The sequence below is a fragment of the Triticum aestivum genome, chromosome 1B (assembly GCF_018294505.1).
Source record: "Triticum aestivum cultivar Chinese Spring chromosome 1B, IWGSC CS RefSeq v2.1, whole genome shotgun sequence".
Lineage (NCBI taxonomy): Eukaryota > Viridiplantae > Streptophyta > Magnoliopsida > Poales > Poaceae > Triticum > Triticum aestivum.
The window spans coordinates 637,880,998-637,892,923 of NC_057795.1; the positions used below are offsets into that span (position 1 = coordinate 637,880,998).

The 11,926-nt window shown below is 45.5% G+C and overlaps 1 protein-coding gene and 1 pseudogene across 1 annotated transcript; one reads left to right on the plus strand and one right to left on the minus strand.

Annotated features, from left to right (window-relative positions):
- The first annotated feature begins 555 nt into the window (after nucleotides 1-555).
- LOC123097909 (BTB/POZ and MATH domain-containing protein 2-like) lies at nucleotides 556-2,219 on the plus strand (annotated as a pseudogene).
- Nucleotides 2,220-3,066: 847 nt separating this feature from the next.
- LOC123097916 (65-kDa microtubule-associated protein 3) lies at nucleotides 3,067-7,160 on the minus strand. The gene is made up of 13 exons (XM_044519769.1): nucleotides 7,050-7,160; nucleotides 6,876-6,967; nucleotides 6,556-6,762; nucleotides 5,726-5,965; nucleotides 5,423-5,632; nucleotides 5,191-5,346; nucleotides 4,950-5,109; nucleotides 4,633-4,784; nucleotides 4,470-4,557; nucleotides 4,313-4,386; nucleotides 4,147-4,221; nucleotides 3,827-4,064; nucleotides 3,067-3,731 (listed from the first exon to the last, which is right to left on the minus strand). The coding sequence occupies exons 2-13, from the start codon at nucleotides 6,939-6,941 to the stop codon at nucleotides 3,352-3,354; spliced, it is 2,046 nt and encodes a 681-aa protein (XP_044375704.1). The 5' UTR covers nucleotides 6,942-6,967; nucleotides 7,050-7,160; the 3' UTR covers nucleotides 3,067-3,351.
- Nucleotides 7,161-11,926: the final 4,766 nt, after the last annotated feature.

Genomic DNA, 11,926 nt, shown 5'->3' on the forward strand with positions numbered 1-11,926 from the left:
ATTCATTTTTAGGGGTCGACTTTCACTGTAAATATTAAACTCCTCATCGATTTATAGAGCATGTGTACACTCACAAACATATTAGTCCCTTAATCTATAAGTCTTCAATACACCAAAATCATTAAGGGGCACTAGATGCACTTACACTCTCACGTTAATGTATATCATCATCAAACTTTACACATACGTAGTATACATCCATGTGAACATGTGCGATTATTTTTACAAAACTTACTGAAACTTCGAAATGTGAATTTTGAAAAAAGAAAAGAAAAAAGAGCTGCATCTGCATTTTTCAAGTGAAGTGCTATATAGCATTCCGTAAATGAAAACCGGATTATATTATTTTTCTGAAATGAACTGGATTATATTTTTTGCATCTGCAGATTTCTGCATGATTCGTTTCAGGCTTCGGTTCCCCCAAATCAGTGTTGTGAATGATGTATGGGCTTGCAGCTCGTGGGCTGTGAGGGCCTTCAAACAGAAGCCCAATCAACGTGGTAAAGAAAACCCTAACTCTTGGCAGGCCTTGCCTAAAAAAAAGGCAGGCTCAGGACGCACGCGCGCACAGACGAGTCGGCGGCGCATACTCTGTTTCCGGGGAGAAGCGACGGCGTCGGCGCGGGCGGCGCAACGAGCTGAGCGACGGCGACTCCGTGAGCAGGTTTGCCATGTCGATCCACTCGCAGATTCGCCATGTCAACTCTGAACTTAGGGACGCCAACATTTTCGATGGATCCGCTCGCAGATTCGCAATGTCGTCGACGTTCGCCGGCGTATCCGTCCTGGCCGGCGGCGAGCTGTGCCCTTCCACCGAGTCGCCCGTCGTCACCAGCACGAACTGCGGGTACCACCTGCTTGTGGTCCAGGACTACTCGCGGACCAAGCGAGCGACACCCACCGGCGTGAGCATCTGCTCTCGCCCTTTCATGGTAGGACGCCATGAGTGGTGCATCGAGTACTATCCTAACGGTCAGAAGAAGAGTTGTGCCGACTTCATTTCTCTATATGTTAACCTTCTCAACGACGATGCCAAAGAGCGTGTAAGTTCGAGTTCAGTTTCATCGACGAGGCAGAGAAGCACAAGCCGATGTACATTTCTGGAACCGAGACACTCAGCTTCCGCGGCGAGTATCTGCGGGGCTACGGCAAGTTCATGAGAAAAGATGTCCTTGAACAATCAGCGAATCTGATGGATGATCGTTTCACCATCCGGTGTGACATCATGGTCTGCAACACCGAGGATGTCGGTCGCAACAAGGTGCTCCTGTCTGAAATAGACCAACATTTAAACAATCTCCTTCAGACTAAGGTTGGTGCTGATGTGACATTCGAGGTCAACGGCGAGATGTTCGCTGCACACCGATGTGTGCTTGCAGCCCGTTCTAAGGTCTTCGTGGCACAATTCTTCGGCCCCATGAAGGAGGGCACTGCTGCATCAAGTGCCATCCAGATCAAAGACATGGAAGCAAAAGTGTTCAGGGCTTTGCTTAGCTTCATCTACACGGACTCACTCCCTCTATTGGAGGAGGACGACATGGAGGAGGACGAAGGAGAGGCCATGGAAGAAGGGCAAGAAGAGGAAGCAGCAGAGGATGAAATGGCAGAAGTTGCGGAACAAGGAGAAGGAGAGGAACCAGCAGAGGATGAAACGGAGCTGCAATGGCTACAAGACTTGCTTGTAGCCGCAGACAGATATGATCTCCAGCGGCTCAGGTTTATCTGTGAAAAGCGACTGTCTGAGCGCATAGGTGTGACCTCGGTGGCGTCCACTCTTGCTCTAGCTGAGCAGCGCCACTGCCGCGGATTGAAGGAGGCGTGCTTGAAGTTTATCCAAGTCCAATCTCCCTTGAGTTTGCAAAAAGTAATGGCGACCGATGGCTGGGAGCCGTTAATTACGACCTATCCCTCTGTTTTGAACGAGCTCATTGCCAAACTTGCTTCAAACCAGAAGTAACACTCTGCGTGCTGTACGCGTGTTCCTTAGACCTGTAGTGACACTCTTGTCAGTCTTATGCATATATGGAATTCTCTAGAGAGATTGTAGTCTATATGCCTTGCTTTTGTCTCGTCGTGTAATCTGCCTATATGCTGAATCAGACAAATCCGGCATATGAGCACATTGTCTCCTCATGGAATGGATGGTCTGTAAATTCAGGAGCAATGAAGCAATGTTCATCTGCATTGCAGCAATGTGCAAGTTCCTTAGGCCTGTAGTGACTCTCTTATCAGAAGCGTCAATGTTTATCTGTGTTGCAGCAACGTGCGAGTTCGCCAGCTAGTCGTGGTATCCTCGTATATTTCTCTGTGCATTAGTTGTCTCGTATATTTTTTGCTGTCTGCCTTCCCTGTCATGTTAAATTCCTTTTCCAGTGGTTATCAAGAAGAACATGTAATCTTGATCCAAAAAGCTGGTGTTTTGCTGTTCTCCTTGGCTGGTGCCGCCAATGGGAGAGGAAGGTCGGAGCTCCAGAAGTCCAATGTTGTAGGTGCGCCCCTGTTTTTAAGCATGGTTGAATGCTGTCAATTTCGGTGAAAAGCCGGGGAAAGCACGGTTGAATGCAATGCAGACAGGGGATCTACTTGGGAGCTATGCTCGTGTTAACCTAGATAGGTTTGCAATCAATTGATACCCTAGCTGCTTCGACCCTGTTACACTTCCCTTCTGGGTATCAGAATCGAAACATTTAGCAGTGATCACATTATTGTCCATATGTTCATGTCAGTTTGCATGAAAGCAGAGGATACGATTCATCACTCCACCTGTTTGTAAATTTTCATCATCAGAGTAAATATGTACACGCGCGGCATAAACCGTATGCTCTAACTTGAGGAAACTAGGTGCTTTTCGACGGTTGTAACTTGGCGCGATTGGCACAATGGCTTTGAGCAGAGGTGCGTGTGGGGTTCAATGGTTGGCCAATGGTTCATTTTACAAATTAGTCTGCAGGATAGGTCAACCTTTTAGTACATACTGGTTTCTGCATTCACCTGCCAATCAGGCAACATGTTGCCTGTTTATCGCGCAGCCATGGCTACATGGAAAATGTAATGCTGCTAGCAATGTTATGTTCAATTGTGTAGGTTTAATATCACAAGCAACGCGGACACATAGAGTTAAGCATCTCCGCCGACCTGTCGAAACAAATCTTCTGCGGAACTACAGCAGGAGGCAGCAATGTAAATCTGTTACCAACCAACTGATAGAAACATGACATATGGCTGTGCCTTCGATCAGAAAAATATGTGCCTGTATCAATTTAGCCAAGCGTCTCTCACAAGATTGGCCCTGCCATGCCAGATGACATACTTGCAGCTACCTACACCGCATTCCCCGGCATTCCTCGAGAGTCAAGCGGCGTGCGCAGCGAGATAGGCGAGGCGCCTCTCTTCGAAGGAGTACTCGGTGCTCTCTAGCAAACACAGCTCCGGCTTGTCATTGGAGACGCAGACAGGTGCAGCCCATGCGGCAGTCAGAGCAGGCGTTGTGGCCATTTGCATAGGAGAGGTCACCGTCATCGGCGTCCTAGGAGTTGGTGCTGCGAGTATCTTGGGAGTTCGGTTCTCGCCTTCGGTACCACTGGGGGCAGACCGCACGGGCGTCGATTGGATGCTATTTCCGGGTGTGATCTGCGTGAAGGGTTTACGAGGGGTTTCAGTCTCACCAAGAGTACTTGCCTTGAATGATAACTTCTTGATCGGAGGACTGGCAGTGCCTTTGCCTCTACTACCTGAAAGCGTTTTTTTTGTTTTCATCAGAGATAGTCTGTTAATTCGAAAGTAAATAAACTGAACAACTGCATCAGCTATGGTTAAGTGAACTTGCCAGGGGACAGAGTGCCACTATCTTCTGTCTTCTTGGCTGAACGGACGGATCTTGACTGAGGTGTCAATGATTTTGGAGTCCGCACTGGTCCTCCGCCAACAGACAGCCTCCGGTTTGTACCAGCCGAGGAGTTTCTGGTAACCTTCTTCCCACTGTTCGACCTTGATGAAGGGCTTGGCTTTGATCCGTACAGCATCTCCTGCTCAGCTTTGAATTGATCCTCGAGCTTCTTCTGATCCTGCAATTGCTCACACATCAGATACCATCCGCAGATGAACACAGATACAAGTGCAAATAAACGTTCGGCAAAATATGAATACCCTTTGCCTCTTCTTTTCCTGCTCCTTTTCTTCACGAACTATCCTATAATCATCAAGCATCGACAGAAGACTAACCTGAAAAGGTTGAATGGCATGAACTTTTGACGGTATAGAAACAGATATTGTGTTTACTCACAAGAATAGAAGTGGAATTACGGATACATACGCCATCGTAAGTAAACTCAGTGCCCCTTTCTTTCTCCCAAGCTAGAACTTTGTTTGTAAGAACGTCTACAATTCCTGCTCCATGCAACAATAAACAGATAAGCGGCAGTATTTTCAAAATAACAAGCAGAAAATCGTATGTAGTAGAGGTGTTTCACCTGGTATCTTGTTAACCAAAACACGGGCTTTTTCAGCTCTCTTGAGCATAATATGTACACCCCTCCCAGCATTATATCGGTTATCATCCTAACATCACATGTAGATAGTGAAATTAGTACTAGTTGATATAGACCTGGATCAAGTAATCAAACACAACCATACTTTGCTGTAATCCTCTAACCAAGCTTCCTCCTCACATGCATTTAGCCACCTTTCAACTCGCTCAAGTATATCCTTCCTGCTAAAAGCATCTTCTTTAACTGTTGCGATGTATGCCTCGATTTGTTCTAGAAGAAGTGAGGGATCAATAGCACCTGCAATGAAACAACAAAGCAAATTACGTTGGTTGTTACAACATTAATAAATTATATCAACAAACACATCTGTTTGTATCTGAATGCTGCAGCAAAGAAATTTACAGGAAAAAAATCCTTATTCCGCCCGATGCGCCAAAGCATATTAGAAAACTAGAAACATACCTGCTTCAATGGCCTCGACATTGAACTGAGTTGCATAATGTTCATCTCCGACCAAATGCGCCCGTCGACGATGCTCTTCTAGTTCTGTTTGCTTCTTAAGAACTAAATCCTTCATTTTACTGACTTTCAGTTGCTCAAGCCTCAGTACCTCAGCTTCTACCTGCATCAAAGAATATCATCTCCACTAAGCTAACCAAGAAAAACAATTAAACCAAGTTCTGCAAACAACACATTGACTCACAAAGTTGATGACATCAATGGAAAGGGCATTGGCCTCTGTTATCTCAGGTTCTGATGCAGCAATATTGCATGTTATATTCTGGAATGACTGTTGCTCTTCTATCGGCGTATCCATAAGATTCCATAGTTCGAGCATTGTAGACGAGAGATCTTGAAGCTGTTGGAGCTAACAGAGTTAAGGGCCGAAAGCAGTCATATGATGATTTTCTAGATTAGAACTGTAAGATGCTAACCTTCTGCATCCTTTCAATTTTTGTTTCCCGTAGTCTCTGTATTGCCAACGCCAACCTCTCAATTGTGGTGTTGCTTATGTTCATTGGTACGCCATCCTCATCGAGACTGGGGTGTACATCAGATATTGTTTGTTTGAAGTCAACGGAAAGTACTTTACATAAGGAATGCAAAGTATTCAGGTAATCCATTACTTGCTTTAGCCGCTCACTCTGCAAGATATTCAGAAAATGACAGAGCTAGCATATGTGAGAAATAGAAAATGTAATCAGTGGGTACAAAGGGCAAAAGGCATGAATATGAACCTTCTCTTTCTCTAGGGACTGCAGCTCCATTCTTAACTCTTCTAACCTTCTGCAGGATAGATCAGATTGATCCACAGGTGCTTTAAAAGGGACAAAATCTGCAGGTCTGATCTCAGATGATATCTTCTTTATCTTGCCTATAACATCAAGAATCTGATTCCATCTTTCGACCTTTCTCTTCTTCATCTCTTCCAGATATGGGACGATTGCACTTAGTTCCTCCCGTAAGCCACATCCTTTCTGTTTAGAATGAAGAAAAGATATGATATAAAATACTCATTATTGGTGGAGTCCCTATAGGAAGCGCCAAGCCTTTAAAATTAGTTGCATTAACAATATATGTGTGGAGCGAACGTGCGACATCATTATTCTGAAACTGTGTTTTACAGTCAAATTGGTCAGTTAATACACACATCTGCCTTGTTAGGATGGAATCAAAATGGTATGACTGCAACCAAATTTACACGAGCCTCAGTTTTCCTCTGCATGGATTGGTTGGGGTCACTACCATTATGAACCCATCAGCCAACTTATCGCTGACGATTAGGCATACTTGCAACCATCTATGGAAGAACTGCGTGCATTTATTTATTTGAAAGGGGGTTTAATTTTGAATATCCTGATTTCTCATCAGATAAATGAAATGACAGAAGTAACAGAAACTAATAGCTGCTGGAATTTCTGACGTACCGAATAGCTAACCTGCGTGGTACGCATAGAATTAAGTTCCTAACACAGCTAGGACTGACTGGATAACAGAATTGCAGGGACCCGAAATTCATTTACACAGTGTACACTGCACACAATTAGCACAATAGTTTTGTACCAACCTGCCTGACGAGGGCGGGCGACTCGGCCATGGCGGAGCAGAGGGCGGCGAGCTCGGCCTGGGCGTCAGCGATGGCCTGGCGCAGCTGCGCCCGGCAGCGGCTGGCCTGGTCCACCTTCCTCCGGTAGGCGTCGAGGCACTCCTGCTGGAGCTCGAGCAGCATCGTGTCCCTCGCGGCGCCCTGCTCCCCGATCTCGTCCCAGATGACCTGCGCGCACACACACACACGCAACCAGCCAACACAACCACGAGCGATCATCAGAACCGCCGCGAATCACACCGTCGCGGCACGTAATCGAAGGGGGCAGCGGGCGCGCGCACCTGGAGCTCGCGCATGAGGGCGCCGCACGCCGTCTCCATCTGGAGGAGCTGGCCGCCACCGCTCATCCCGGTCCCGGCGAGGGCGCCGCGGCCTGCGAGGAGGGGACCGAATCGAGGGGAATCAATTAGGGCCTGCCGCGGATTTCCACCTCCGTGTGATACGAGCTCACTCACCAGTGTGCGGCGACTCGGCGGGACGGAGGAGCGGTCGACGGGGGCCCGGCGGAGATGTCGCCGGAGAGGGCGGCGCGATCGGGGTGGGGGTGGGTGCGGCGGAGGAGGGGAGGGGAGGGGGGAGGTTTGATTTGAAATGGGTTGGGGATGGGGAGGGAGACGATTGCGGAGGCGGAGCACGGCACGGGGTTGGCGTTTGTGTTTTCGGGATTTCCGGGGAGGAAGAAGGAACCGTGCTGCTGGTCCCCACTCGTTTCGAATTCGCGTTAGGATCCGCCCTGGGCCTTCCGTTTTTTTTTTTTTTTTTTTTTTGCTTTCACTGGGAGAAGGCAGCGTCTGGGTTTGGGCTCGCCTCCTTGTCAAGATCCCTCCTCTCACCATCCCACTCTATGCATTTCCCTCAAAAAAAAAAACCCCACTCTATGCATTCTCATTCTCAAATCACTCACTCTGTACATTTTGAAACTGAGCTCAAAAACCATGCCAAAAATAAATCGAACCAAGCAAATTCTATGGTCTTTATGGTGTCTTGTTTTTGATAGGATGTCGTTTTGAAATTCGGTTTTTCAAATCTACCGAAAAAACAAAAGATTAACTGAAGTAAAAAAATATATGGTATTTCTTGAGCGAACACCATAGAAATGTTCGTACGGTTAATACGGTTAACACCATAGAAATATATGGGAATGTGTACATCATCGTCGTTCGTACGCAACTATCAATATGAAAACAATTTGAAAATCGAGGGCCGAATCAATTTAGAAATCAAGCCATTAATGAATTAATTAGCAAAACAATTAATTACATGTGCACTTAATTACATGTGCATTTAGTTAGTCCAATTAAATAGAGATTTTTCATGCGTAATTAATTATCGAGTCACTAATACAATTGATTAATTATTAGACATGCGGTTAATTAGGTCTTGCAAATAATTAGAAGTAGGGGTCTGACCCTATTTTCCAGAATAGTCTAAACTGCTCATGACTTACCACTTCGCATGACACCGCTCTTTAAATACTGTTTCATCCCTAGAAATTTTCCGCATGCCACCACAACATTGTTTCATCCCATAGAAAAGCTAGTAAAAGATTAAAAGATGTTGCTGCATGCTCAGTCAGGCCCACGAAAAGAGTTAATGGGCAGACCAAAGGCCCAAAAATGCTTGTAACTTTTCTTTTGCAAGAGCCAGATTCGCTAAGCACGTCTATTTTATTTTATTTTTTGTAACAATGTCTTGGTGAGGACGGACAACTCTATTGTGGTTGATGCTATACGCTTAAATGAGGGGCATTTTACGATGGCGGCTCATGTTCTAGACAATTGTAGAGAGTTATTATGAGAGTTCGAAAAGGTTACTATTGAGCATTGTATTAGAGAATCAAATGTAGTTGCTCATGAGCTAGTTGAGTGGGGGCATGCAAACACCCCTTCCATATGTGGATGCACCTCCGGTTTCTATTCCTACAAAAGTTGGCAGATGGTGTAAACATTACTAGCACATATGCCCGTGCATTGCAACGGGAAAAATTAATGTCTTGTGCAAGCATAATGTCTCGTAGCACTGGATTCACTACGAAGAACATGCTACAATGCAACATCCTTTTACAAAATGAACATAAATAATAGGATGCAATTTATCCGCGTCCATATTTTCTTTGCGGGCATAATCCATTGGGTTCTACGTTAGGTGTGTCGTCTGCAACATAAAATTTTCCTACGCGCAGAACAACCAGAAACATGCTACAGGAATGGATCACAGATCGTTACTACTAGACGCGCAGTGCTGTGCGGTGAAAGAAGAGTTGGGGCAGCGCGTCTGCGTGGTTCGTCTCCTCCTCGTCTGATCTCCCTCGAACAGCCAGTCGTCGGATCCCTCGTGCAGGTTCACCGGAGCGGCGCAAGTGCACCGCCTCTAACGGTATCCGCGCGTGCAGGAGGAACGTCGTGCGGCGGACTGCTAGGTCCGATCACACAACCGGCGGCGAGTGAAGGTGGCTATTCGCAACACATGCAAACCCTAGTGACAGCGCTGAAGCGATCAATCCAATGAGTGTGTCACAGCTCCACTTTATATAGGTGTCCGTCGCGGGCTCAACACTTGGGCCTCGCACAGACCCTAAAGCCCAAAATCTGTTCGGCCGGGATCTGAGTCCGAGTAGGATCACATCTAACTCGTGGAGTCCGATCCGTCCTCACAGGTTCATTTCCTTAAGCGCGCGACCCCTTAGGTTCAAGTCGGCTTGGTCGCATGTTGGATCACCTCCGACCTGCTCGGCTGGTAGCGGTCTCTAGCAAGGCGTGCCGACCACCAAGCAAACACTGAAGCCGGTTAGCGAACCTGTACATCACACTTCCATTCCTTTTGCCACACGATATATGTTGTCGGGCACAAGGCGAGTCTATCATCCTTGTGCTAGCCCGACCTCTTTCACGTTCTAGTGATGCCGACCACAAACTGGATTATCTCATAATCCTTGTCGCATAGCCATGCTTATCCTGGTCGGATCACACGAGGGGCCCAGAGGATATCTCTCCTAGTTAGAGGGGCAAATCCTATCTTGCTTAGGTATGTCACCATCCCAAGTACATGTGTCAGCTCAGGTCTTAGGACATAGAACGTATGTTGTACTAGAGACTCACAGATGACATATCGCCGCGTCTCATAGTTGGGTATGTCCTACTCGGACCTTATCTCGACTCGGATCCGACTAGGTCGAATCCGACCAGATCCTTCCGAGTCCATATTATTTGGTTAGCATTCAATGCTCCATGGCTAGTGAGATCAAGTCATCGACTGTGTCATGTGCTAGTCTAGTTGGTCGCGCGTCCACACTTCCCTTTCGACTAGGGACATTTTAGGACAGTAATCATATAATGCATAGTCCCACAAACAAGTCACGTACTTGCTGATATACATCATTGATAATGTCCAAGGACTATCTTTATTCATAAACACAAGAAAATATCATCATACATGATTGCCTCTAGGCCATATCTTCAACATAATCTCCCACTAATTTTTTTAAGTATAATCATTCCTTTAATTACCATGACGTCATGGCCCCTTTCAGTCAGGAATCAAATCCTTCATTTTCTAATTTAGTAGCCCCACCACAATGAAGAATGTGGATCCTTTCTTTTAATTATTCTATCTTTATTACCTCAAATCCTTCCTTTAATTAGCCCAATCTATTTGAATATTCTATTTATTAAGCCCACAATCGTTCTTTAATTATTCCACCGGTTACCCACAATCCTTTCTTTAATTAGCCATATTCATTTAAACATCCTATTTAAGCCCATAATCCTTTCTGAGATCGCTTCTTTAACGGTCTGTTGGTTTCCTAAGGCCGCTTGTATATTTACTGGTGGGAACTATACCTCGTCATCTGCAAGGCCGGGCTTCGGGCCGGACCTAACCAAGCCCGAGGTAGAAAACTCAAGCCTGAGCTCAGTCCGGCCATCGGGCCTACTTTTCAGGCCCAAGCCCGGCCCGCCGAGCCTCGGGCCAGGCCTCTTCAATAAAACACAAAAACAACGGGCCCGGCCTTCGCGCTCAAAACCTAGGCCCATGCCCGCCCCGGAGCAGCGTCGGGCCAGGCCGGGTCAGGCGTTTTCGTGTTGGGTCGGACCGGGCCGTTCGGGTCGGGCTGCCCATGGCCAGGACTGGTGGGAACCATTGTAAAAGAGCCAAGCAGGACTAGTAAACGTGAAAGATGCATAGCTCATTGGTTGTTACATCAAACAGCGAGACACGAGGTACTGCATTCAATTCTCACTATGTTGATTTGTTGACCTAATTATTTTTCGCGGTCTTTATGAAAGGCCATAGAAGGCCCATCAACGTACGAGTACCTAGCCCAGATGGCTTACCGTGTGTATGAACAAACCGTTCGGAACTTTAACATGCGCTTATACCAAACAAAAATCAATGAAAAGGACCAAACCAAATCAAAAATACCTATTTCCTTTAATAGTAGTATAGATTTGAGTGTAATAAAACTAACCGTAAAGGCCATTCCGTAAAAAACAACACATCCATTTTTATTTTTAGTTTTTGGTAACGTGGTCATGTTTGTCTACAGAAAACATGCTAAGCATGTGGAAATTGCTTTTGGAGGTCGAGCTTCATGGAGGCCTCCAAATATAAAATTAAAAATTCATGAATATTCTGAATTTTACATTTCAAAAATTCTGAAAAAAGTAGAGATAGATGAAGGTATAGTGTATAAGCGTGTAAATTTTCAAGACGAAATAGGATGTGCAAAAAAGACAAATCTAGGGCTTTCGACACATGATACTATTCATCCTCTAAGACCATAAATTTATCTTTTATTGTACATGTCACGTTTCAACGTATTTTATCCTGAATAACTTTACGCACATACGCCTCACATCCTTGTTTACTCAATACATATTTTCAGACTTTTTGAAACCAAAATTTTCAAATTTCGATTTTTCAAAAAATCAGCCCCACGGAGGCCGAGACTACAAAGCAAAGCATGCATATGCAGAGTACAAAGCAAAGCATGCATATGCAGAGTACTTCCGTTGAGCAAACCATTCATTCAAGATCAGCTTTCCCAAGAATCTACATAACTAAAACTTACGAAGAAACCACAGTAACAACAGTACTTAAACAAGTGTGGGATACACACAGATGCGATGTTTGACATTGCTTGCGATGATATTTCTATGTTATCATCAAAAGGAACCATCAAAAAGAAAGAAACAGGATACCCATAGTGGCACACACGATGCGATATTTGACATTGCTTGCGTTGATTATATTTTTTGCATCTATGTTGGCAGAGAAACCAAACAAGACACGACGTATAAAACAAGGCCATTTTAAAAATCTGAACACAGACAAC

What these genes read in the sequence shown, in the direction of transcription:
- LOC123097916 (XM_044519769.1), bottom strand. Translation starts at nt 6,941, where the DNA reads ATGAGCGGTGGCGGCCAGCTCCTCCAGATGGAGACGGCGTGCGGCGCC. An exon ending in CTGAGTTTACTTACGATGGC is followed by an intron (nt 4,222 to 4,312) that starts GTATGTATCCGT and finishes CAACCTTTTCAG; the next exon opens with GTTAGTCTTCTGTCGATGCT. An exon ending in TAGTGGCACTCTGTCCCCTG is followed by an intron (nt 3,732 to 3,826) that starts GCAAGTTCACTT and finishes AAACGCTTTCAG; the next exon opens with GTAGTAGAGGCAAAGGCACT.